Raw genomic sequence first — 27,555 nt, forward strand, 5'->3', positions numbered from 1 at the left:
CATGTGTGAATGGTAATCCCGTGTTTGTTAGGCACATACATACAATGGCAGGAAAGAGGCCTTCCTTGTTTGTTTAATAATATGTTTGAGTGTCAAATTCGTATTATGTTATCTCTGTGACACAGTTTCTGCCGGGAAAGGGATTCAAGTGAACATTATTTTCCCCCAAATTAGCTTTTTGTTGACAATGAGCTTTATGCCAAGGATTTAACCACAGCAGTTCAGGCTATGACAAAAAAGACCTCTGCTGATGTGGTCAATGCTTATTTTTCTAAAAATATGTTTATGGGTACTCTCATTTTGACTCAAGAAAAGATAGTTCAAATTGGGAAAAATAAATACAGTAAATGGACCAAAGTACAAAGATTCACAAAACGTTTAGGGGTATGCGTATCCCTGCGTACCCCCAGAAAAAAAGCACCGGATGTGGTCAGTACATCCTGCAAATTATATGGAGAACCAGTTCCTTGCAAGCTTCCTATGTGGTTCTACAACCATCCAGTTCCCTTTCTCGGCCAGCCATAAATTTACGCCATAAATATAAGTGGGACTTTACCTGCCAAATCCAAATGTTGTAGCGGAGAAAACAGAAAGCTGCTTATTATTTATTTTGCATTTATTTTCAGAAACTTTCCACATGGCTCAAACTGAACTGTAAGGGCAGCTGTGCAGCATTCAAAATGTACAAAACGATAACAAAGAGATTACTGATCTGGACTCATTCAAGTAGCTCAAAGTGAGCCTGAAATAATGTGACGTTCATGCAAGATAAATCCAAGAAACAGTGTCCAAAATAATAGCACCTAGCCGATCTCTTCCACTGGGGGTTATATCCCAGATGAGCAAACCCTTAACTTGTGCATATTTGTGGGGTGGGAGGGGGAAAGGACACAAATGCAAACCGCAACATTGGTGTGTTGCATTGTTAAAAGTGAGAGGCATCCCCCCATCACATGCATGATTCTCTGAGCAGCGGAGCAAATCCCTAAGAGAAAAGCAGGGAACCCTAAACACAACAAAGCCACTCTCAGTGCCATCGGTATGATACAGAGCATATAAAACTAGGCAAAGATATATATACAACAGCATTGCCTGTCTCTCATTGGTCCTGATTCCAGTGTACATCTCAGGTTATTAACCCGAGGGAAGCACAAGCTTTGTGCCCGAGCATTCCCATGTTTGCACTGGCCCTTCTTGCTTCTTGTGTGAAGTCGGTTTAAGATCCTAGCTTGTTCTGGTCCTGGTTTCGATGTAACAGGAAGCTAAAAATCCACGCAGGAAAAGTGTCGACAACTCTGGCATGCCAAGGAGGTGGGAGCGAAGAGGCCGGAGCACGCCAACATCCTTGTTCGATAAATTGAGATAAGTACACCCAAACGGCACCGTATAATTTACATTCCAACTATCTGCCCAAAGGCACACTGCAGACGCAACGCTACGTAAATTTTAAAACAGCTTAAAAAAATATTAAAAATTAAACGTGCATGCACAGGTTTCAGTGCAAACCCAGCGAAAACTCTGTCAGGAGTCTTTCTCTGCAAGAGGAAAGTGTCCATGGTTGGAACGTGTTAACCACTCCACAGTGCCTGCAATCAATTGCCCTGAAGATCTGGTTTGAAGGGAGAGCAGAAGAGCCTCCCAGAATCCTTGGCTATTGGCCATGGTGGCTGAGGATTCTGGGAGCTGGAGTCCAGTGGCATTCGCAGAGCCGCAGGTTCCTCAGCCCTGTTCTAGAAGCTTCCACAGCGAGATCTTCACTGGCACGTTTCCATGTGTGGAACGGTTCGAAGACGACAATACAGAATTACTGCATACATCCACAGACAAAAGCCAACCAATAAACACATAAAAAGCAAGGCACATAGACCCCTTTTTTGTCATTTATATATTCAAATTAAGGTACCTCTTTAAACTGCCAAGTGGTAAGACTAGCATATAAACGGGACGCTGTACCATATGGAGTCAGTCGGTCAGGTTATCGATACAAGTCCACAGACTGCATCAAGGAGAATAAAACCAGCCATTATGTTATGCAAAGTAGGCAGATGTATTAACACCACACACTATTAAATTATGTAAACAAACATATTTTCTTTCTAAATAATACAAAAGTCCATTTGTCAAAAGGAGGGGGCTACTGAAGCATAGCTCGAACTTGTTTCGAAGTAGACTCGTCGTTCAGATGTTTCGTGGTGAACCTGGAAGTTACAAAGACAGAGTCAAAAGACTATCCTGTGAATTTCAGGCTCCGTCATGCGCCTTGATAAAGCAGCAACTTTACAGAGCAATGCTTATGCACATAAACACACACACACACACACACAACCCCCCCCCCCCAGTCCCGTCGTATTCAGGATTGCAGCTCTGAACACGCAAAGTGCTTTAGATTATTCAAATTAATGCTCTCTGTGGTTGTCTTAGCAAGTTTGGTCCCAGAAGCTATGAAAGGCCCAACGACATTAAATAAAGGCAAGCGAAGTTAAATGAGTGCATTGATTAACAGCAACAATGAGGGAAACAGCATCCATCAAATTAAATGAATAAGGTAAATAGTATTAAATAAACAAATACAGGAAGACCCATGTATGAACATACCTGCATAAAAATACATAATATAAAATGGAATAATGGTATAAAAAGGTGTGGGATATAGCTATTAATGATAAATTGACACGTGCTATTAAGGTAAGATGGGGAATATGCCAGAGAAGTGATTTTGAGGAGATATCCAGTCCAGCAACTTTTATTATTTTGTTACACTTCCGGTGTGGTAAATCAAACACGATGGACAATCAGATGGTCAAATGAAGATAGGCAAACATAATGGGTACCTGAGAGCATTCAAAAGGCCTTCAACTGTGTCTGCTGGCTCTTCCCTTAAAACCTTTATGCAGCCTTTCATCTGCGAAGAAGAGAAGACATGGAAGAATAAGGGCTACTATTTGGATGCATGCATGAAATACCAAAAAAAGCGTAAGAGAACTGAACGGACCACTTTTAATCTACAGGTCAGAACGTGTGGACCTTCCTTGAATGTTGTTCCCCAAAAATGTGCTAGGTCACAGCAACACCTCCCCTGCTGGGAAAGAACAGATGGGAAAGTCCTACCCATAATATGCATAGAACCTGAACCTGGTGCCTTCAGAAGTCAAGATTTACCAGCCACTGTATTGTGCAAAGCCACTAAGTACACACAGTCATCCTTGAGATTTGGGAAGGGGAGGAACATTCAAGTTCTCCCAAGCCTGCTGATACCTTGCTCATGTGTGCAAATGACACTGTTTGGGTTACAACAAAATTCACGCTCACAGAATGAATTTGCTATTAGTATGCCTGATGGGACGGCACAGTCTTTCTCAAGGAGTGCATTTCAGCAGTTTCCAGGACAGGGACAACTTGATTGCCATTGTTCATGCATTGGTAATCGTGAGACTTAATTACTGCAGTGCGCTGCCTGCAGGGCTTGTTTTAGAAGATGAAGATGCAGAACGCAGCAGTTAGACTGATGGGATGGCTCCGTTGGCAGAGCACGAGACTCTTAATTTCAGAGTTGAAAGCCCCACACTGGGCAAAAGATTCCTGCATTGTAAGGGGTTGAGCTAGATGACCCTGATGGTCCCTTCCAAGGATTCAAACTGGAGTAACATGTTCACATCTGCAAGTTAACACCTGCACCAAGGGATCTGTGCTGGCTGTCAGTAACTACCTGGACAAACTGGACATTACGTTAGCTATGTAGCTATACCTTGAAGTGTAGTCACTCTTCGGTTTATCTAAGTTGTCAGTGTGGGCTCCCTGATCTGGATCAGGACCTTCCTTGGGGAAGCTGTGGGTGGAGCTTTAATCCTCTACTCTCAACTGCAGTCCTGATTCTGGTCAGCCCCCTGGGCCTGCAATTTGCACTGGGGGGGAAACCCTGTTTACTTCAATGGTTGTTTCCACCACCCAAGTGAAAATCATAAGCCCGAGACCCTCAATTTGAAACAGAAAAAAAGTTTATAGTCTTCCTATCCCTACACTAGCATCCTATCTGGATCAGGGGCAAATTGTGGGTGGTGGGGAGTATAGTTGAGCCTTTGGTGGAGACATGTATTCTATAGAAGTCATTTGTGGAAGAAGGCTGATGTTTTTAATTATTTGCGTGTTTGTGTGTTGGATTTCAATGCCACATTGGTACCTCTGGTTGTGCAGGTGCGCGGCGCAATTTGGCGCTTTTGTGCATGAACGAAGCGCAATTTAGCGCTTGTGCGCATGCGCGAGCGGCAAAACTCGGAAGTAACTCTTTCCAGTACTTCCAGGTCGCCGCGGGACACAACCTGAAAAAACGTAACATGAAGCAAACGTAACATGAGGTATGACTGTATTACGCTTTTATTCAATGTCGCAGGCTACATTGAAATTTGTGCGGGACCACGTGCCAAGCTCTCCATTGCAAGTTAAATTTGCATCCTGAAAAGCAAACGCGCAAAAAAAGTCATTTTCCAAAGGCTACAAGTATGGCTCATGTGACTGATGCCTCAAACCGCTAGCGAAGAAGACAACATGAATTGAAGTGCTTCCTTCAGAACACCCCACGAAGTTTTGCAGGGGATTGCAACACCTTGCCATTCATTATTCTTACATCAATCTTTGAGGCTTTGGAGAATGCTCCCACGGGATGGACGTGGTCGTAGAGAATGATGACGCCAACCATCACTCTCATGCAGAACATGAGGGTTTCTTCACTGGTGAACCTACTTCTGTATTCTCTGCGGAAGGGGAGAAAACACTGTTATTCTGCCTATATTCAAATTAAAACCTTCACTTTCAAAGCAGCACAGGAACCTCGAGACACAATCTAATAGAGTTAAAAGAAAACTGCCAATAAACACGGCTGACAGGGCAGACCATGGGCAAATCGACACGTCTACTGCCCCTGACCCCATGGTACGCTGGCACAGTTGTCCCACCAGCAGGGATGAGGGGTAGCTGTTGGAAGGGGGTGGGGGGTCTGGCCTTTCCATTCTAATACTTGCACCCCACCCCGTGGCTGTACAGAGACTTCCTCCATTGCTGGACCCTGGGTCCAACTGGCCGAGTCAGAGGTCTCAGCTTGCATGGTGGGCTTCCATCACCTTGTCCATCACTGTGCCTCTCAGAAACAGCCACTGCCAGCATAGAGGTGCCTGGAAGGGAGACAGGCCCATTGCCTCAGGGGATGCCAACATCAGGCTCCAGACTTGGCCAGCTTTTTTGGGACTGGGAACAGGGTAGCAGAAATCAGTGCCTTCCCTTTATTTCCCAACTGATAATGATGTCTCTGTTGTTCCACAGGTAATGACAAAGGGCGCCCGAGGATGCAATAAAAAGTCCACCTCTTAGGTGACCTTTTAAAGAAGAGATTCAAAGCATGGCTGAATCTCCAAAGATGGAGGTGGGGGAATCTATGTGTGCCTCTCTGAGTTTTCTTGTGCTCCCCACGTCCGGTGATTCCTGACAACTGGCCATGTTGGAAGCGGCAAATGGGAATTAAGAGTCCGGCAACCTCTAGATGGCCACAGGCTCCCCACCCCTCTGTCCTAAGATCAAAGGACTGTCCAAAAAATTACTTCTGCCACACATTCCAACTGAGGAGGCAGCAAAAGGCGCAATTAAAAATAAATTAAGAAAAAGATGATGATTGAATATGTTTGCATTGTCTATGTGTAACCATGTCAGCCTGGGTGATGAGTGCAAGGTTCATTAGGTTTCCCTGACAGAATGACCAATCTTCAAACATCAAAGCTTGTAAAAATACACAATTGACCAAAAGGGTAAGTCATGTGGAAAGTGACCTGTTTTAAAGATATTTGACCCCTCCCTTTTTTTTTTGGTCCTGCCATAACTTTTTTTCTTTTTTCTTTCCCTCTCCAACTTTAAATATTTATCAGAAGGACAAAGCCCTCAGAGAAAGCGGGGAAAAGAAAGACTTTCTTCTTCTTTTTCCAACAGTGCAAAAGCTTGTCTAAACCGGGATGGATTTGTATTTTAAAAAATAAACCATGACACATCATGGCACTATGACTATCCCTAGATATTACAAGGGAGAGAGAAGATGATGACCCGGAGCTGCTGCTTTTGGTTTAGCTCTACCACATATGCAACAGACATCATTACCAGCAGCGTGTAAAGATACACTCATTTCTTTTGTTCCACCATAGTCTCTGCTCAAACATGATACTAAAGTCGCGCAAAACCAGTTTACCGGAAACGACAATGGAGTAAAAGTACATGGAATGGTCTTTTTCATAATCTCCGAAATAATGGCTACCTGTCTCCAGCTTCCCCAAAGGTTATAAAAGTAGTATTCAATTACAAGCTTTCGTTGGATTTCTTTGAACTATTAAAACAAACAAACAAACAAACAAACAAAGCGACATTTATTTTCCCTGCTCATATCTAACTTACGGCGTTTCCAGCATGACTTTACATACACTGGCCATCGTACTTAGACAATCTGTCGTATTCTCGATTGGTAGGGTTTTGTTCTGCAGAGGTTAAACCAAACCAACAACAATAACAAACAAAAAAATTAGGTCAGTTATTCAATATTTCTCTGTAATATGCTATTGGTTTTTGGTTTTTTAAAGAAATATTAGATCGTCACTCACTTCTGCAACAAACTGTGTTGTGGCATTGCTCAGTGTTTTCAGCACTGGTGTAGCTTCTGCATAAAACAGGGACATTCTGTTAGCCATCTCGTTGTTCACTTCGCTCTCAATGCCGAGCTGATGAAAACACAAGGGAACACTGATTTTTTTAAGAAGAAGTTGCTGTGTGCGTTTGCACATAACGCTAAGCCCCAGCTTAGTAAACAAACCACGAGTTGTCTCCTTGATGAGCAAACAAGGCCCTCCTCTTTCTCAAAAGCTTTGGTTTGTTTTCCAGCTCCTCTTCTCTCTGTAGCTTGGAGGGGCCACACAAACCATGGGTCGTGCAAGACTGTTGGGTTCAGACGTGACACCAAATGATAGTTCAAACAAGCCACGGTTTCATGTCAACAACAAACCCATGGCTTCAAACTGTGGCTTGCTGCCAGAAAGCAAACAAACCATGCTTTGTCTGCTGGGCTAGGTTCAGAGGTTGACACCACTTTGCCTCAACCAACTGTGGCTTCGCCTTATGTGCAAACCACATGTGCCCAACCTGTTGCCCGAAACAAGGGATGTGCTGTTACCAAGTTCTTGTGCAAAAAAATGAAATCTGCCTTGATTGCAGATACAGCAAGTGAACAGGAAAACACATGGCATTGCAAAGTAAAATACATCATCATCATCCCTTCTATCTCCAGACAGAACAGAGAAAGACTCCTGTTGAAACCCTGGTGGGCCACTCATGCACCTGGTGGTGCAGAAAAACTGAGGTAGATGGACTGTATTTAGTATAAACCAGCTTCCCACATTGCCAGATTGTCTTCTAGTGAAGCAGCAGCCCCAAATGGAAACCAGGTTTTTGGCCATTAAATAATCTATGGCCTGCTGAATGTGGGGTGGGGTGGGGACTGTTATTATGATTGTTTTATTATTATGCTTTTGTGCAGTGCTTTTTATTACTATACTCCGTAAATTATGTACTGGGATCTTTGAATAAAGGGCGGTATAAAAACTGAATTAACAACAGCAAAGACGACGTTTCACTTACGTGCATATTGTTTATTCTGTTGCGATTCAACGTCCTCCTATAATAGCTGAAGTCATTCTGTATTGCGGGGTTTCTCATCTTGGTACGAAAATAAAAGGGGAAAATAAAATTTAAAAATCAAGAAAAATAAGCTTCCGGCGCTCTTAACCCAAAAAAGCCCCTTAAACATTTTATGTGTTAGCTGGCCATCCCGCCCTCGTCCTTACCTTGAGTTCGTCAAAGCGGAGAGTGAAATGCAAGATCTCTGCAAACTGCTTTGCTAGGGCTTGCTCTCGCTCTAAGTGCTGAGTTGGTGCATAGGGAGGGCAGGTCAAAGATTCCAGTAAACTCTGCAGCGCTTTCTCTGAAGACGAAGAAGGGAGGAAAGCAAAAACAAGTGAAATTGCAGATATATGTCTCGCATTTCTTTAAAAAGAGAGCATTTCAAACAAACATGCAAACCTATTTTTCTACTAGCACAAGACTCATGGATAAATATTTTTTACAAACGGAACTGTTTGGCCTTCCCTAAACTACGTAAATGTGCAAAATATCTTTTACACATGGGAAAACTTAATAAAAGTTACTTCTGGGTGAAGAAAGCCAATCATCTTAATTGAGGTGGATTGCTTGGATAGCTCAGTTGGCAGAGCACAATACTCTGAATTTCAGGGTTGTGGGTTTGAGCCCCACGGTGGGCACAGAAGGGGGTTAGGCTAGATGTCCCTCGGGGTCCCTTCCAACTCTACAATATGGAGACGTAACGAATAATTTTTTTTTTAAAAAAGTATGATATTGTTAGTGGAATGGGCATCTTTAATTGCTTTTTCTTCACCAAACGATGATTGAGAGGTATCAGTCTCTTGCTTACGGACGTCTGGCAATACAGCTCCATTACAAACAATATCAAAGGGGTTTTTAAGGTTAAAAATAAGCCTCTAAGGTCAGAGTTTCCCAAACTTGTTTTTGGACTACAATACCCATGATCCCCAACTCCTGGTCCTGCTAGCTAAGGATGATGGGAATTGTAGTCCAAAAGCAGCTGGAGACCAAGGTTTGGGAAACATTGCTTTAAATGAAGGGCAGGGGAATGCACAATTGCTTCGTTCTAAGTGCAAGACATACACCAAAGGGCGGAGGGAACCAAATACCACCATCGAAACAGCAGAGCAGAGGGTTGTTCAGCAACACACTAAACCAGGTTTTCTGACCTGTGGTCCCTCCAGAGATGTTGCTGGGACTACAGCTCCCATAATCCTTGGCCACTGGCCATCATCCTGGCTGGGGGCAGCATGTTGGGAAAGGCTGCACCCAAAACATCAGAGGTGAACAAATTCTATGGAAACAATAGGCAGATCCTCACCTAGCCGGAGAGAAAACTCATAGAACCGCTTCAACCTCACAACCAAAGGACACACAGAGTTCCAGGCTCTCTCCTGAAGTTGGATATCATTGGGGTTTTGTATTGCCTGGAAAACAACGATACCTTGATCAACATCAGGTGGCTGGCAAAGTACAAAAAAGAGGACTTGCTGCTTGCCTCTATATTTAAATATAAAATATCTCAAATTGATGTTTGTATAACAAGAGCGGAAAGTTAGGGGCAGGTGGGGCTTGTCAACTTCCTTCTAGCAGAAGGAAAACTCGGATCTGCTGTCTCGCAAGATATCTTTGCAAGAAGAAAAGGCTAAGGAGTGAACCCTACACAAATCCAGAGTCGAGGCCCTAAGACAGTTGGATGGTGCCTTGTACGTCTCATTCCGGCAACTCCTGCAGCCAAGATGGTGCCAAACGTATTGTTCTGCTTTCCTTTGGACCACATCAGGCCAAGAGGGGGGTCTTGTCAGTCTGGGAAGCACATGTCCCCTGTGCTCCAGGGAGGTCCCTTCGGGGTTTGACTTCAATCCCAGAGGTGCACTCTTATTCTCTCGAGACAGACAGATGTCAACAACTAAGTTAGAGGGACATAGTTCTGTGGAAGAGCATCAGTGTTGCATGCTTGATTCCTGACATTACCAGGTAGGGTTGGGAATGTCCCCTGCCTGAAATTCTCAAGAGCCATTGCTAGTTAGTATAGTCAAGATGGATCAATCACCCAACAGCTTCCTATGTTCCTGTAAGATATTCCAACCATTTCATCTGATTCAGCCCCATTTCTCCTTCCTTCCCCTCACCTCGATTGGGTCTACTGCCCCCAAAGAAGCTTGCAAGCTTGCTGGGGCAGGAACCTACTTAGAGGTTTATTTTCTGCACATGTTACTCCGTAACACTTCATGCACGGATGGCGTCGTATAAATTAAGAACAAAACTGTTCAAGAGGTTTTGTAAACGCGACACACAGACCAAAAGCCGAGCCGCTTTTAAGTCCATCTTTGACGTCGCACCATTTAGCACTGGAAAGCTTTCAGCCAACGTGTAGTCCTCAGACTCCATCATTCATCTTCGGGGTCATTAATAAAGAACAGCCTTCGCAAAAGCTCTTTGCAATCTTGTCTCGCCCGCATGCAGGGGTAAACATAATCCACACCACATGCATGCGGAGATACACATAATCGTGTGTTCTGTGTGCAGATATATGTGTGCACGGCACATCTAGAAAATCTGTTTTTAATTTGGAATCCTAAGGAGTGTTGCTACAAGTTTCAATGAGGTTCTTGACTTTGTTCAGTAGCCTGATTGCATTGATAACCGTTTGTCTCCAGAAGAGATTTGTTCAGTAGACAGGAAAATTCTTGTCATTTTTAGTTTTAATTTCACATAATTATAACCATTTAAAAAAAAGAGAGAAATATTGTATGTACAGTGATATCTCTGGTTGCGAATGGGAACCATTCAGGAGCCCTGTTTGCAATCTGAAAGGAACGCAACCTGCGTCTGCGCATGTGCATGACGTCATTTTGCGCGTCTGTGCATGTGCAAGTGGCAAAACCCGGAAGTAACACTTTCCTGTATTTCCAGGTCACTGCGGGACACAACCTGAAAAAACATATCTTGAAGCAAACGTAACAAGAGGTATGACTGTATTTGCTTGGGTATGAAAATAAATATTGCAGACTAGTGTTTAATTTTTCCTTCCTCAGTTTTTTTTTTGGTGGGGGTGCCATAGTATGGTTTAACGCACATCTCTAATTTCCTGTCCCGCTCCTTTGTAGGACTGCAGGTCTGAAAGCATGCTCTCCGAATCCTGTAAGACAGCATTGACTTGGTTCCATACTTCCCTCTCTCCATCTGTAGGCTGAGCATCTAGGTGAGATAAAAAGCAAATATTATTTTAAGAAATGTTGGCTGCAAATAGAGCTAGCATACACACTCCTGTGGTTTGCAGTACAACAGCCCTTTGATTCATATTTTATTATGTTGCAGACAATTCAGGCGGTGCTTCATTGATTTCCATATCTATGCCTTAGTATTTAGCTCCAATGTAACTAGGATTAAAACTGCTGCTCCCCACCCCCCATCAAAAATGCCTCATGCAAAATTTACTTACATTAAAATAAAACAACAAACCCCCAAACCAACTATATTGACTTCAGCAAATTCCATGTCAAAACGTATCATGGACTCCACTGAGACAAGATGAGTTGGATACATTTTTTAAAAAACCTGTGAAAAAAAAATCTTGCTGCAATCCTTCCCAGTTGGAATTTCTGAGTAAGAAAAAAATGAGGACAGCAATCCACAAAAGAGTTAGTCCTCTGTGCAGAAGAATAGCTTAGCAGAATGAAAAGCTGTTTTCATCCTCACCTGCTATATTAAAACCCATGAATGATCATGACTCTTTCCCCCTCTTTTCCAGTTTTAAAACACACCATAATTCTGTGTTTCTTCCCCCTTGGTCTATCTTAGACTTATATGTGAATCACTAGGAAAAGTTATCGCGGAAGATGGACCATTGCTAGAGACACTCAACCCCCTCTGTCTTTGACCTGCCGATGGACTCATCATTTCAGTTAAACGTTACAGCCACTTTTGCTTGGGTCCTCTTCAAAACCCTGTTCACAAGTGTCCAACTTAACAAAAGCACACACATTCTGCGCTTTATCGCTGCCCTGCCTTTCTTCGGGGAGATGTTAGACCCAGATCTGTTCCAACGATTCCACAAATATTCATGGATTCAGGGGGTCGTGTTCTAGCCTCTCAGTGAATAATATTGAAATCACTTTAAGTCGGTCTAGTCCAGTTATCTTCAACCTGCTGCAGTCTATCTTACCCAAGCCAGTGATGGAAGAAATGACAGCGTGTTTCAAAGCCTTTGAAATGACACTCACTATAACTGATGCTGACGCACTTCAGAAGTTTGTCGGAGCATCGTTCACTTGGGTTTGGATAAGAGGGGCTCCCTCTCCCTGCATGGGCCCAGGTCCCCCCCACACACACTATTTCCTATTTGTTTGCCTTTCACTCTGGGCCTAATCCAGGCATAGGCAAACTCAGCCCTCCAAATATTTTGGGACTACAAGTCCCATCATTCCTGACAACTGGTCCTGTTAGCTAGGGATGATGGGAGTTGTAGTCCCAAAACATCTGGAGGGCTGAGTTTGTCTATGCCTGGCCTAATCCATCTCTCCCCAGAAGAAAACAAAAAGGTATGTATATGTTGCTCCTCCTGACTCCTCTTACTGATCTCTTACTTCAAGGGGGAAGGTAAACTGGTAGAAAAAGTAAAGCAGGAAGTCCTGCTGGATAGCTCAGCTGGTTAGAGCGTGGTGCTGATAACGCCAGGGTTGCAGGTTCAATTCCCACAAGGGACAGCTGCATGTTCCTGCATTGCAGGGGGTTGGACTAGATGATCCTCAGGGTCGCTTCCAACTCTACAATTCTATGATATGACCTGAAGGGCCAGGAAGTTCCAGGGATTGGCAGCGGAGCATGGGGCCAACTGGAATAGATGTCTCAGGCGGTTATCTGGCAATGCCCGTCCCTGATGCTGTCCTGGTTATCCTACCAGCTGTTGGACTACTGCAATGCGCTCTACGTGGGGCTACCTTTGAAGGTGACTCAGAAACTACAACTAATCCAGAATGCGGCAGCTAGACTGGTGACTGGGAGTGGCCGTCAAAGGTCCAGCTCTGAGGGCCTTCTGGCAGTTCTCTCACTGTGAGAAGTGAGGTTACAAGGAACCAGGCAGAGGGGCCTTCTCAGTAGCGGTGCCCACCCTGTGGAACACCCTCCCATCAGATGTCAAGGAAATAAACAACTATCTGACTTTTAGAAGACATCTGAAGGCAACCCTGTATCTGGAAATTTTTCAGGTCTAATGTTTTACATTTTTTAATGTGCTGTAAGCCACCCAGAGTGGCTGGGAAAACCCAGCCAGATGGGCGGGGTATAAATAATAATATTATTTGTATTATGATTATGATTATAATTATTAAATTGTTCCAAGACATATTTATTTTGAGCAAGAGATGCATGGTCCAGAGAGGTATAGGAAGAGGTCAAAGTCCTGAGCGTGCTGCTGTGTAATGCTGCATTGACTTTTTAAGTCTCTACAGGAAGGCCTACCATATTATTAAAAGTCAGTAGAACAAATAACTGAGGAGACTGTGGGCAACATTCTGTTGAAGCTAAACAGAACTGGACAAAAGTGGGACTATTCTTAGAAACTGCAAGTTGTATGAGGAGAGGAAGGGTGGAATATTATCACCTATTATGAAAGGAAACCAAAGTTTTCAGTATGTTTCAGTATGTTGGCTGGTTCCACCAGCTGTACAAAAGACAGCCACCTTTCCTCTGTGTGTGCATGCGTGTGTGCATCAGGTGTTTTGAGGGTGTGTGCACACTATGCTCAGTCTGGGTACCCCCTTCCCTTTTAAACAGGAGATTAGTAGATCGGCATTGTTGTCCTCTGAAAGCAGTGACCACATCAGGCGTTTTTGAGCATGCACTCCCTGACAACATCCATCATTCTGTTACACTCTGGGTTCTCTAAATCAGGAATTAGAGGGCCTGTTAGCATTATAGACTAGAAGGGCTTCTCTTGCATACGATTTTCCTCTTGCTTCATACACATCAAATAAAAAGCGTCTAGTGCAGCCGTAAAATCTAGCAGGACACATTTTATGAGAAAAATGCCTGCTGTAAATGGCCCGAAGTGTTCAAAATTCAGCTCACTGGTTATTAATTTAGGCAGGTACAAGGCCTTAAAAAAGAAAGAAAGAAAGAAAGCCTACAGAGATCCTTAGTTTTAATAAGATGCATTGTGGTGAAATTCACTGCAGGTGCAAAGAAAAGCCTTCCTGCGAGAGGTGGGGGGGAGGGCAGGGAAACTGAGGCCTGCAGCACCCAAACTGAGCGAAGGTTTTGAACTCTCCTCATTTTAGCAACCCTGGATATCAGGATTTGTCTGGCAGAATGATGTGGCTTCTTAAATCTATTTTAAATATGCAGCCAGTGCTCAGATGCACAGCCTCTGCTTGCCACACATTCACATGTGATGTGTGTAAAATCCTCCCTGATATTTGTCACGATGAGAGAAATGGTCAAGCTACTCAGTGAGTCATCTGTTTGGGTGGAGAAGGAGGCCAAGAAACAGAAGCCACAGCTGACTTATGCAGAAGGGCACCGCTTGAACCTCAATGGCTGGGATCACCATGGACTGGGGAGTGTGCTTAGCTTCCCCCTGAACACTGTCCAAAAGTGGATCCCTTCTCTCCCCCACGTATAAAATCATACAGCTGCTGCTCATCCCTGCAGGGAAAGTTTGAGTGTGGCGCTTGGGAATTGCTGCTGCGGGAGAAAAACCTGGCCACTGCTCCTGACAACATGTGGGCCAGCCATTAGAGAGAAAAACGCCTTGTGGGAGGAACTATGGTGCTCCGCTTCCTTTGATTGGTGGGAAATTCAGCAACCCTCTTCCAACGCCTCAAGTTTGACAGGCCTTTAACACTATCGAATTAATGCAAAGCTTTAGTGCACAGTAATCCCAGAACGACTAATGTCTGAACTCTCAAGGCTATACATTCAATATAGCCTATGTAATTTTTCCCCCCATGGGGGAGGAGTTTCTGGTGTGAAGGGTGCTTTCAAAAAAATCCCCTTCACTCTAGTGGTACAGCAATAAATACTGCGGGCACATTTGCAAAGCTAAGCAGAATGTGGAATGGTTTCAAATTGGATGTGTTGAGATTCCTGTACTGAGCGGGTGGGGTTGGGCAAGATGGACCTTGTGTTGTTCCCTTGCAGCTCTACAATTCTATTATTCTCATGCGCATTCTGTAATGGGATCCTGCTTTGAGAGGACTCCACCATACGAGGCCTTGCACGCTTGGAAGTCATTCTACAACTTGTTTCCAGGGATGCAAAACTTCTTGCTCAATACGCAACTCTCCAGTTCCTCCCCATCTCTCCCTGCTAACTCTTTGGAGCAATGGTTGTGGGGGTTGTGGGGGGGGGGGAGTCCCTCAGCCAGAAGTATTCTATTAACTCATTCTGAGGTTATGCTTTTGCCTCACCTCCCAGCCACCTTTGTGGACCCTGCCATTTTCTTATCAACTTGAACGGTGCCCCTCAACATAAATGCTAATATGCAACATTTCACAGTTCTGCTGGCAATAGCGGTGTCTCTGCAGGTACGGTCCCTTGTGAAATGCTCTTCACCAGAACTTCTCAAGCCTTCTACCTCCAGGGCCCACTTGAAAGCGTTGTAAGTTACTGGGGCCCGCTAGTCACAAAATTATGCTGCGGGGCAGGACCAGTTTGTCGGTTTGGGAAATGCTGCTCTTCAACAATGTGCAGAAAAAGGGTTGTGCTCTTGAGAGATGCAACCAGAGTCTCTCACGCACCTTTTAAACACAAAATCATTCTAGAATGTGGCATAGATTGCGCAACTTCAGGAAATGCCTATTTCCATAATGACTCCCTCTTGATGCATGTTGTCCATGAACTTCAGGGAAATGCAGTTTTTGCTTACTGGGCCATTTTTCTTGCCTGCGATTCTGGTTGCAGGTTCGATTCCCATATGGGTCAGCTGCATTTTCCTGCACTGCAAGGGGTTGGGCCACATGATCCTCAGGTCCCTTCCAATTTTACAATTCTACGATTCTACCTCTTCAATTTCTTGACAGCTACCCCACTTTTTTTTGCAATGAAGTTAAGACATTCAGCAACAAACCTGGCTGACACAGAAAGGCCCTGAATGTTGAGCTAAATACCTGGAATCTAATGTAGGCATTCTTATGCATAATTATCAGGTAGCTTTGAGAAAATACAGATATTAAGAAAGACTTATAAAAGGAAGTAGAGGGACTGGGTTGAAATTGACACAGTGGCTTTCGGAACGTTTTCCCCATGGCGTATTAGTTATGAAACACAGCAAGCTGTGCCGAACAACAACATACACCTGTCTTGTCCGTGTTTAAAGTGCTATTATGAAGCAAGCAGAGCAGAAATGTATCTTTAGTGGATGAAGGGAGTTTTAATGCATTTTCTGATCACTTTTCAAAGAAATGCTCAGACAACATGCATTTAGCCTGTAAGCAGAAGGATTATATTAGCTGTAAGATGTGGTTAGAAAATTAATGTGTGAAGTAGATTACATTTCACCAGATGATAGATCCAAGGCTAAGGGGAATGCAATCGAGCGTTTACTTCAATTGCCATATTTTGTTTCTGCAATTAATGGAGGTAATCACATTAATTCAACAGTGAACAAAGGCAATTCCACACAGAACAAAGGCAAGAAAAGTGTCGTATTCACTATGAATTAGTGCTTTCCTTTAGAGTACAGATATATTCAAAATGTTTTAAGTCCTTCAGAAAGTTTTGAAGGGTCAATGGGTGCGTATCAGAAAACTTTAAATTTGCTTGTGCCCTTTGGAAACTACAATGGTACCTTGGTTCTCAAATGCCTTCCAAACGATTTGGAATCCAAACACCGCAAACCTGGAAGTGTTCTGATTCGCGAACATTTTTTTGGAAGCTGAAAGTGCTCTGTTTTGAGTGTTGTGCTTCCGATTTGAGTGCCACACTTTCGTATTGAGCATTACCCTGACGTCTGTCTCTTTTTGCTATTTATTTTGCATGTCTTTTTTTTTTTGGTGTGACTGTGTGGAACCCAGTTCAGCTACTGATTGATTGATTGACTGATTGATTGTGTGGCTGCAGTAAGTACATTGTTTATTGCTTTCATTTAATGGATCAATGGTCTCGTTAGATAGCAAAATTCATGTTCAATTGCTGTTTTAGGGGTTGTTTTTAAAAGTCTGGAATGGATTAATCCATTTTGCATTACTTTCTGTGGGAAAGCGCGCCTTGGTTTCGGAACAGATTTCTGAAATGGATTAAGTTTGAGAATCAAGGTACCACTATATAGGGAGAAAGAGATGTTTACTCCCATATGCAATGCTGAGACACTTTTCTGCCCAGTGGGCTTTTAAGAGTTTCACAGTGCTATGCTCCTACACATTTCTTTGAATACAGCACAAGCCACTTATAATGACCAACTTGTACAAAGCATGCAACCTTGAGGCTCACTCCTGCACTCTCCATAAGTATAACTCAAGGAAGAAATTTACGTCTGAACAGTGCCATGCTAGGATTCACTAAAACCTCTCTCAACGGGCCCTGTCCTTTGTCAATAAAATAAGCATACCTTCTAAAATGAAGGTTGTTTGACAGAGACTGTTTGACAGAAGGCATGGCAGTTCTTTTAGCCGAGCAATGCTAACATTTGCAAAATATATATATATACTGTTGGTGTTTTGGTTGAACCGAGCATCTGATTTTCAGAATGAAGCAGGAAAAGTATAAGTGCCATACACTGTACTAGTTGTATGGTAGATCAATACATGCAATTGATTACGATTTTATATATTAGAAGGAGAAAAGAATGCAAGCCAGGCAAGGAGTTTTGCTCACTTTCAAAGTCAAGGAAAAAATTTGGCCCTTGATCAAAGTCTGTGCAAGTGAGAACTTTTAAAAGATTTCCCATTTGGTTCCTGAAAAATAGAGAAAAAAAGGAACAGGAAAGTGGCTCAGAGAACAAATCCTGAAAGCATCGAATCAGATCATTTGCACTGCTTGAACATGTTTATCTGTCAAAGCAAATCAGGCTTAAACATTCCTTCTCAACCAGTTCCTAAGTCAGGGGGAAAGGATGTTCCAATCTTGAACTTACTTTCAAAATCCAGGAAAAAATGTGGGTAGTTTTCAATTTCCCTGGTAAGGACTTTAAGAAGATTACCCATCCCAGCAAACCTAGTGAATGCAACAAAATCATAAAGAGTTATATATGCAAAATTAGAATGTTGAAAAAGTAAGGGTTTGACATGCTCTGCTATTCTTATTTCAAATCGAAACAATGAAAACACAGTCTGTTTTCTAACGCTACATTGAAAGTAAGCGCCAAAGGGGAAGACTCATTGGGAGCAGTTCACACAGCAACCAGCGGCCAAACAGAGAGAACCCAAATATACAAAAGGAGATGCCAAAATCAACCTTCATTGCTGAGATTGAGGACAGATAATATTTCCATGAGTTTGAAGTGGGGCAATAGAGGCAGACTTGCATTGTCTCTGGTCAGAAAGCTTTTGCAGGTTTTTAGTGCGGTGCGAAAACCTGGAAAGTGTGACTGACCAGAGGCGTGAATGAAAAATGTACGTACAACATTATGACATATTTTCCTCCCTTTTTGTTTTTTGTTTCAGTGTTACTGTGTTGCATTTCATCCAAGAAAAGCAGAACTGTAAAACTGTTCCAAATTGTCCATACAAAATATATCCAAGCAGAGTTTTGTTTCTTTCTTAACCACCTTTCTATTCGGTGACACAAAACAGTTTGCCTTATTTCTAAATTCACTTTTGATTACTTGGGAGTGCAAATAATCAATAGCTTATTTACAACCAAAGAGAGTTGGCTGGCTTGTTAGGAGTTTTTTGCCCCTTTCAGGCTACTGGTATGTCATAAATGGCTTACATTAAATACCGGGCAGTCGATCTAGTAAAATTATTTCTGTGTGAGAATCCAGATGGGTGGGGTATAAATAATAAAATGATGAGATGATGATTCTCATCTGTCCAACTGATTTAACTGAAAATTAATTTACATGTAAGAATTTGTTATATGGTCTCCTAAATAATCAGATTTCAGTAATGAAATAATGGCCGAGAAGAATTCAATGCAGCACATTATAAACAAATGCCGTTATAATACAGACATACGTTGGAGATTTTGAGGGGTTTGGTTCCACATCACCGAAATAAAGCGAGTCACACAAATTTTGTTGGTTTCCCAGTGTGCATAAAAGTTAAATTTACACTATACTGTAGTGGCTGTACAGGGGAAGGAGGGGGGAAAAACTGGTGGGAGCATGGGTGTAACCAGGATTTTTGTTAGGGGGCGTCAGGCTTTTGTTAGGGGGGCAAACCTCCAATTTGTATTGATTTGTATTGATTTTTCTTGATTTGGGGGGGGCAGCTACCCCCCAACCCCAACTCCTTGGCTAGGCCCATGTCCATCCCTAGCCTGCTCCACTCCCCATAGCTGTCAACTTTTCCCTTTTCTTCCAAGGAATCCTATTCGGAATAAGGGAATTTCCCTTTATAAAAGGGAAATGTTGACAGCTATGCCACTCCCATGGCCAGAAGAGGGGCAGTGGTGGGGATGGGGGGGCTTCCTTCTCATGGAAGCAGCTGCACCCGCATCCTTGTAAGAAGCAATATCTGCACAGTGCAGTAAAACAAGGTATTATGTTTACAGATAGAAGCACAATTTTCCTGTATTTGTAGCAGCTCTGTTCATTGCTGAAAGGGTTGGGAATGATATGGGGCTTGACCAAACCTGCGGGTGAATTTAGCAGTTGGTCCAGCGCCTTACTGAGTCTTCTTAAAAACCAATTTACCACTTTCAATGTGTTTTTAGCTCAGCACGGCTTAAAACCAGCACCTGAAAACCTTGCTGGACGTACCGCATATTCCCTCTCTAACAGCAGGTATGTCAAACCCTTTCAGTTAGTGACATTTTGCATACAATGTATTAAAACATGCAAGACCACCATCACTTTAGGAAAGCATAACCGGTTTATATGAAAGTAAAGGGTTGGGAGGCAACAGAATCACATCTGCTTCTCAAATCGAAGTTTGCAATACGTTGCAACTAGGTTAAAATAAATCAGGATAAAAAATTAACCTTAAAAACACAACTACACCTCATTCAGTAAAAATATTTATATACTTTCAATACCATCAAAAGTATTCCATTATCACCAACCTTGTCATGCATGAGGGTGAGTACACAGAACACAACATTCATGCTAAATAATTTTGAAGGACATTTACTCTCATATTATAATGTAATGAGGGATTACATGCTTCCGACTTCAGTTAAAAAACAACTTACCTCATCATAAAAATGAAATCAGATTACAATCTCAAAATGTATTTTAGTTCCAAATGTATTTTAGTCTCCAATGTACTTTAGTAACCACCCTAGTTACTCTCAAGGCATAAAATTAGAAAAGGCAAGCAAGCTGATCCCATAAATCAGCATTTCCCAAACTTGGGTCTCTGGCTGTTTTTGAACTACAACTCCCATCATTCCACGCGAACAGGACCAGTGGTCAGGGATGATGGGAACTGTAGTTCAAAATCAACCGGAGACCCAAGTTTGGGGAACCCTTTCATGCCATATACCTGCAGGGATTCCTGTTCTCTACACCAACCAAGACAAATGCATCAGAGCTGAATGGCCCATGTTTCAAACAAAACTTGTACCACGAGGAAAAGCTGTAGTTCTCTTTCAAGTGCGCGCTTGATAGCAAACCCTGGATTAACTGCCATGTAATGTGCAAAAGGGGTGGCGCTGTGGGTTAAACCACAGAGCCTAGGGCTTGCCGATCAGAAGGTCAGCGGTTCAAATCCCCGCGAGGGGGTGAGCTCCCGTTGCTCGGTCCCTGCTCCTGCCCACCTAGCAGTTCGAAAGCACGTCAAAGTGCAAGTAGATAAATAGGTACCGCTCTGGCGGGAAGGTAAACGGCGTTTCCGTGCGCTGCTCTGGCTCGCCAGAAGCGGCTTAGTCATGCTGGCCACATGACCCGGAAGCTGTACGCAGGCTCCCTCGGCCAGTAAAGCGAGATGAGCGCCGCAACCCCAGAGTCGGCCACGACTGGACCTAATGGCCAGGGGTCCCTTTACCTTTACCTAATGTGCAAAAGGGCCTCAAGTTGCTCTTGAGTACTTAAGAAATACAGAAACAGGAAATGGGGGTGCCTCACACTTCCAGTTCCCTACATTTCTCAGTAACCTCTGCCCCCCCAAAAAAGCATTTATTTTTACATTTTGAAGAAAGAAGAAGAAATGTGCCAATGTTTATGCCAGGTTTGATGTTTTCTCGGAAATCTGCTAACAGCCCAAGGCAGCCTCTCCAGAAGGTGGAGCCGTGTTTTTGTGAAATGTATGAGACAGATCCTTGTGCTTCCACTGGGAACATACATTCCTCGCCCCCATCCTCTAAATCTGTGTGTCATGCCCAATTTATTTTCTTCGGCATTTAACGCACCAAGATAGCTTTATGACTCAGGGATTCAGAGCTCCCTTTCTTATCAAAGAGATTTCAGAGAGCGGTTGGGCTGATTGTTCAGCCGGGTTTTGAAAGAACCTGTTTTCCATATTTCCCCCATCTGTACCTTGGAAGTCAAACGGAATCCGTTCCGGAAGTCCGTCCAACTTCCTAAACATTCGGAAACCAAAGCACGGCTTCCGATTGGCTGCAGGAAGTTCTTACAGCCAATTGGAAGCCACGGAAGCCCTGTTGGATGTTCCACTTCCAAAAATAGTTGGCAAACTGGAACAGTCACTTCAGGGCTTGTGGTGTTCAGGAGCCAAAACATTCAAGAACTAAGCTGTTCAAAAACCAAGGTACAACTGTACATGCATATATATTCTGCATATATCTTTCAGTGCTCCACTATGTGACCTTTTGCAGTTCTGCCTGTACTTGGCGAGTTTGCGAACTGGGAGCCTGCCTTGTGAATGTAGGTTCTCTTACTGCAACCCTTGCCCGCTGGGAACAAGTTCTCCCTTCCTTGCTGTTCAGCCACCATCATGCTTAACAGAGTTATTCCACCTGGCCTTTGGCTTGGAATCAACTTGATCCCCTCTCCCTCTTTCCTTTTTCCTTTCTCCTTCTGTGATGGAACTCCTATTTGGGGACTTCCCTGGCTTTTTTCTGGTCCACGTAGGACCAGTCTGGATAGTTGGCCTTGGTGAAGACTTGACATTTTCATTTCCGCCCCCCACCCAAAAAAAGTGTTTGATTTGAGTTCCTACTGAAATGAGGCTGCATTTTAATATTGTATTTTAATCTTGTTCTTAAGTTGTATTTCAATCAATTGTTTTATACCTGGTGTTAGCTGCCCTGAGCCTGGTCTTGGCCGGGGAGGGTGGGGTATAAATAAATTATTATTATTATTATTATTATTATTATTATTATTATTATTATTATTATTATTAACAACCAGGTTTTCATAAGGGACATTGTCCTTCAGCCATGGTTTTGCATTAAGGAAAATCCTGGTTATCCTGAACCACAATTAATATTAGAGCAGATGAACTGCACCCATCAGAACATAACACCAAAGGGTCCATCTGGTCCAGCATTCTGTTTGCAACTATGTCCAGTCCAGTTTAAGGCCTCCGGGAAACCTATTGCCGGGGCACAAAAGCAACAGCCTTCCCCCACTGTCAATTGGTATTCAGGGGCATATACCATGGATTCCATCTCTTTAGCCCCACCTATATAGCTCAGTTGATTAGACCAGGGTGCCGATAAGGTTGCAGGTTCAATCCCCGTATGGGACAGCTGCATATCCCTGCATTGGACTAGAGATGGTCCTCTGGGTGCCTTCCAACTCTACAATTCTAGGGGGTGCAGCGCTCCTGTGCTTGAGCCCTGCCTGTGGGTTTCCCCACCTGCATCTTGTTCATTTGTAAGAGAAAATGCAGAGGTCTCCTGATTAGGCATTTTATGTCTCGTCTACTTAGGCCCACAGACTAATTATAAAGGACAGATCTTCCAAGACTTCCCTTCCCAGCTTCCACATGAATATAGATGGTTCCATTCACTGTGAGGACTGGAATAGCCCTGTTCTGTGTACAATGCTTCCAAAACAAAATGACCAAGGAAGTTCCATGTGTGCATTTGAGATCCCGCAGAGCAGGGAAGGGGAACTCCTCCATCTTCTGTGGGCTCCTAGGACATCCTGAATAACCCTGACATTTTCGTTTGCTCTGTTTAAATGTCCTCTCCACAGGCCCTCCAAACCACACATACTTTTTTTTTATGGTGAACAGATCACATAACACCTGGGCACATATTAATGAGCAAAAAGTATCACCTCTGCATTATGTCCCAGCTGAAACAGTAGAGATACTTGGGCAAGACATCAATCGGGTTTAACTACAGAAAGGCTTAAGATCAGCCAGTTCTGCTCAATCAATTTACAGGGCAAAAACTCTTATTGTGCCTTAGAACAAGGGCCTATTGCCCAGAAAAGCGAACGTAATGGCTAGTCTGCAATAAAAAAAGGCCAGCGGCTGATAAAAAACAAAAAAATGCTCTCAAATACAAGCAAGCACACATTCCAAGTTTTGAAAAAACTGTAAAATGTAAATAGTGGGCTTTTTAAAATTTGAAAAAGTGGTGCATTTAACAGTAAGCAAGTAGAAACTAATCTCGACCCAGCACTAAAACCCATACAGTAACATCTTGTTAAGACAATTAAGTTTATACAAAGTCCCACTTATACATTCAAGATCCAGTTTGTCCAAAAGCTGCTCGTTTTAAGCCATGACAAATCCACAGGATGATTAATCACACACAGAGACACCCTTTATGGCAAATATCATTTGCTCCTTTCATAATACTAGGTGCACGTGACTAAAGTGATCTATTATGCAAAGAAAACAGACATTGTTCAGCGATGTGAGCAAAGTTAAACATATGCACAGAAGTGGACATTGTGCAGTTGTTTGGACAACCCTGCAGTGCTACACAGTGGATTTCCTGTAAAGGAGACATTTAAAACTTGCAGACCAGTCTAGAGACATTTGCTCATTCAACATGGCTTCACATGAAGCAAGGGGTGGGGGAGAGAAACAGAAGCTCAGAATGGGTTTTATTAATCCCGCAGTGCCCTCTGCTGTTTGACACTACAACTTAAAGAGAAATGTCTCTCTCACACACACATACAAGAATGTGCATGCATGCGAGCGCGCACAGTGCTTTTCGTTAAGCATTCTGCATTTCAGCAAGAAATTATTTTTACATGTCATGCTTAGAAATCAAAAATGGAAAGGATTTCTGAGTAACTTCCACATCAGCAATGTGTAGCATGGGCAATTTCATAGAAAAATTCAAATCAACTAAGGTTGGAATTTGAACCAGATCACTAATGAAAATACAAAATTCGCACTATGGACAAATATGGAAAATGAATAACAATATATAAAATGGAAGTAAATAATGCGATAAAATTAGATGTGATATAAAAAACCATAAGAAGGAAGGAGGGAAGTCAGCTCTGAAGAGCAAGTATAAATGTAAAATGTAATACAACATGTGTATGTGGTGTATCTAATTGAAAAACTAATAAAGATTATTTGAAGAAGAAAAAAAGAAAAAAAATTGAACAAGTCTCATGTACCGTATTTTTCCGTGTGGTAGTCTAAAATTGGGAGTCATACACAGATGGTGAATGCACAGGGGCTCAAAGTTGTTCTGTTTGATGTTTAAAATATTGATTTATTTGGGGTTCAAAAAAATAGGGGTCATGTAAATGGGGGTGTCTTATACAGTGGTACCTCGGGTTAAGAACTTAATTCGTTCTGGAGATTCGTTCTTAACCTGAAACTGTTCTTAACCTGAAGCACCACTTTAGCTAATGGGGCCTCCTGCTGCCGCTGCGCCGTTGCTGTGCGATTTCTGTTCTCATCCTGAGGTAAAGTTCTTAACCCGAGGTACTATTTCTGGATTAGCGGAGTCTGTAACCTGAAGCGTATGTAACCCGAGGTACCACTGTACATGCGAAAATATGGTAATATCCATCAGGGAAAACATCAAGCTAAAAAAAAAAAGTGAGAGGGTGTGGGCTAATTGGCGCATCCATTTTAGAAAACTAGCCTACAGAATGAAAGGAATCATAGAACCACAGATTACTTGTAGAGTTGGAAAGGACCACACGGGCTACCTAGTCCGTCCCACTGTGATGCAGGAATCTCTCACCCAACATGGGGCTCAAACCCACAACCCTCAGATTAAGAGTCTAGTGCTCCACTTGTTGTTGAGGAAAGTTGTTCCCTGTTGTCTATTCACACCCACTTATTCTGTGCAGCGCTGATAGGTAGCAGCCCAACACAAGTCCTCTGTTTTGTTTACCACCCACCGCTGAAGGATTTCGGAAGCAGAATGCCACCAGTTGTACTGGCAAGGCTAAGAGACATCAGCCCGGTTGCAAAAAGGATGCTGCCAGGTCATCTCAGGCAGCTATGATCTTGCAAATAATGGGGCCTGAATGGCAGAACGTGGGTTCGAGAGAGGGGGGCGGAATTTACTAAACTACTGTTGAAATTTTCCTGTATTAATAGCTGTAGTAATAACGCCCAGCTCCCCAAGGGTGCGTAAAGAGCAAAACAACAGAAACAAACCGCCCAGTCAGTCTGACATCAATACCAGGGAAGATTCTGGAGCAGATCATTAAGCAAACAGTCTGTGAGCACCTGGAAAGGAATGCTGTGATCACCAATAGTCAGCATGGATTTCTGAAAAATAAGTCATGTCAGACTAACCTGATCTCGTTTTTTGACAGAATTACAAGCCTGGTAGATGAAGGGAACGCAGTGGATGTAGCCTACCTTGATTTCAGCAAGGCATTTGACAAGGTGCCCCATGATATTCTTGTAAAGAAGCTGGTAAAATGCGGTCTTGACTATGCTACCACTCAGTGGATTTGTAACTGGCTGACTGACCGAACCCAAAGGGTGCTCATCAATGGTTCCTCTTCATCCTGGAGAAGAGTGACTAGTGGGGTGCCACAGGGTTCTGTCTTGGGCCCAGTCTTATTCAACATCTTTATCAACGACTTGGATGATGGACTCAAGGGCATCCTGATCAAATTTGCAGATGACACCAAACTGGGAGGGGTGGCTAACACCCCAGAGGACAGGAACACACTTCAAAACGACCTTGACAGATTAGAGAACTGGGCCAAAACAAACAAGATGAATTTTAACAGGGAGAAATGTAAAGTATTGCACTTGGGCAAAAAAAATGAGAGGCACAAATACAAGATGGGTGACACCTGGCTTGAGAGCACTACATGTGAAAAGGATCTAGGAGTCTTGGTTGACCACAAACTTGACATGAGCCAACAGTGTGACGCGGCAGCTAAAAAAGCCAATGCAATTCTGGGCTGCATCAATAGGAGTATAGCATCTAGATCAAGGGAAGTAATAGTGCCACTGTATTCTGCTCTGGTCAGACCTCACCTGGAGTACTGTGTCCAGTTCTGGGCACCACAGTTCAAGAAGGACATTGACAAACTGGAACGTGTCCAGAGGAGGGCAACCAAAATGGTCAAAGGCCTGGAAACGATGCCTTATGAGGAACGGCTAAGGGAGCTGGGCATGTTTAGCCTGGAGAAGAGGAGGTTAAGGGGTGATATGATAGCCATGTTCAAATATATAAAAGGATGTCACATAGAGGAGGGAGAAAGGTTGTTTTCTGCTGCTCCAGAGAAGAGGACACGGAGCAATGGATCCAAACTACAAGAAAGAAGATTCCACCTAAACATTAGGAAGAACTTCCTGACAGTAAGAGCTGTTCGACAGTGGAATTTGCTGCCAAGGAGTGTGGTGGAGTCTCCTTCTTTGGAGGTCTTTAAGCAGAGGCTTGACAACCATATGTCAGGAGTGCTCTGATGGTGTTTCCTGCTTGGCAGGGGGTTGGACTCGATGGCCCTTGTGGTCTCTTCCAACTCTATGATTCTATGATTCTATGATTCTATGATTCTATGAAATGCTAGCCTATATATTCATGCATTCACCTGCATCTCATATGAACAGTGTTAGAAACTGAGATATGAAAGTTAGGAGCTACCAGTAAATGGCAGCTTAAAGCTTAGTTGTGGGTGCAACAACAGAATGTCTAGATGCACTTTTTAATGACAAAAATACAAAGCTGAAAATGAATGAACTGCAGCTAAAATATTGTGTTCATTTCCCACATGCTCTAGTCTTTCCCCTGCCCACCTCCCTAATATTCTTAAGAGGGTCTCTTTTCCCGTCTTTGAAAAGCAGCTGGAAGTGGGGAGGCAGAAAAAGGTCCTCCTTTCCTTCCGCTCTGCAGTTTTAATCTGAAATCTTAGGCGCAGTATTGCGTCCAGAGCTCAGAAACGGCTCATGCTAATGAAATTCCATGTCACAAAATGCGCCTAGAACAATGGGAGTTTTGAACGCTGCGTATGAAGTTACGTCTTGGGCTCTTGCTGTGCACTTGCTATCTTCCCACACCGGCAGGCTCCCCTGCAAACATCCACATATTGGCGTCAGGAGGCCCCTGCAGCAAAGGCAATGAAACCCTCAGATTTGCCTCCTGAAATTTGGTTTTGTATATAGTCTACGCTCTCAGGTGTCTAGAGATGGGAGCAGTGCATCTTAGATACTCACAGGAAAGTGATTTTAGAAGTGGTTTTCGTTGTCATTGCTTCCATCCCATTGGTCCCCATTCCTTCTATTACAGGAGTATTTTTCCCCTCTAGGTATATTCTTGGGGCTGTTGGGTGAAAGTGTGTAGGGTTGGGGTCTTTTTTTGTTACATTGCTACGGCTGAATCATGTTTACATGATTATTCTTTGAAACATTTCTTAATCTAATGATCTAATAAAATGTTAGTAAAAAGGCTCCTTAATCTTGATTTTTCTATATT

The 27,555-nt window shown here is 43.1% G+C and overlaps 1 protein-coding gene across 6 annotated transcripts in view; it reads right to left on the reverse strand.

Annotated features, from left to right (window-relative positions):
- Positions 1–2,102: 2,102 nt before the first annotated feature.
- The window catches only part of CYRIA (CYFIP related Rac1 interactor A), a 63,564-nt gene continuing 38,111 nt past the window's right edge, over positions 2,103–27,555 (reverse strand). For 2 of the 6 annotated variants that reach the window (XM_053381039.1, XM_053381038.1), the window contains 10 exons: positions 17,756–17,835; positions 10,760–10,881; positions 9,002–9,107; positions 7,866–8,002; positions 7,660–7,737; positions 6,630–6,746; positions 6,427–6,506; positions 4,622–4,748; positions 2,832–2,902; positions 2,103–2,198 (listed from right to left, as the gene is read on the reverse strand). In XM_053381039.1, coding sequence (XP_053237014.1) covers positions 2,135–2,198; positions 2,832–2,902; positions 4,622–4,748; positions 6,427–6,506; positions 6,630–6,746; positions 7,660–7,737; positions 7,866–8,002; positions 9,002–9,107; positions 10,760–10,881; positions 17,756–17,825 — 972 coding nt within the window. In that variant the 5' untranslated portion in view covers positions 17,826–17,835 and the 3' untranslated portion in view covers positions 2,103–2,134. Of the gene's footprint in view, positions 2,199–2,831; positions 2,903–4,621; positions 4,749–6,426; positions 6,507–6,629; positions 6,747–7,659; positions 7,738–7,865; positions 8,003–9,001; positions 9,108–10,759; positions 10,882–17,496; positions 17,577–17,755; positions 17,836–27,555 lie in introns of those variants that run through there. The other 4 variants (XM_053381036.1, XM_053381037.1, XM_053381035.1 and 1 more) reach the window with 3 other exon arrangements.

Source organism: Podarcis raffonei, chromosome 3, assembly GCF_027172205.1.
Source record: "Podarcis raffonei isolate rPodRaf1 chromosome 3, rPodRaf1.pri, whole genome shotgun sequence".
Taxonomy (NCBI): domain Eukaryota; kingdom Metazoa; phylum Chordata; class Lepidosauria; order Squamata; family Lacertidae; genus Podarcis; species Podarcis raffonei.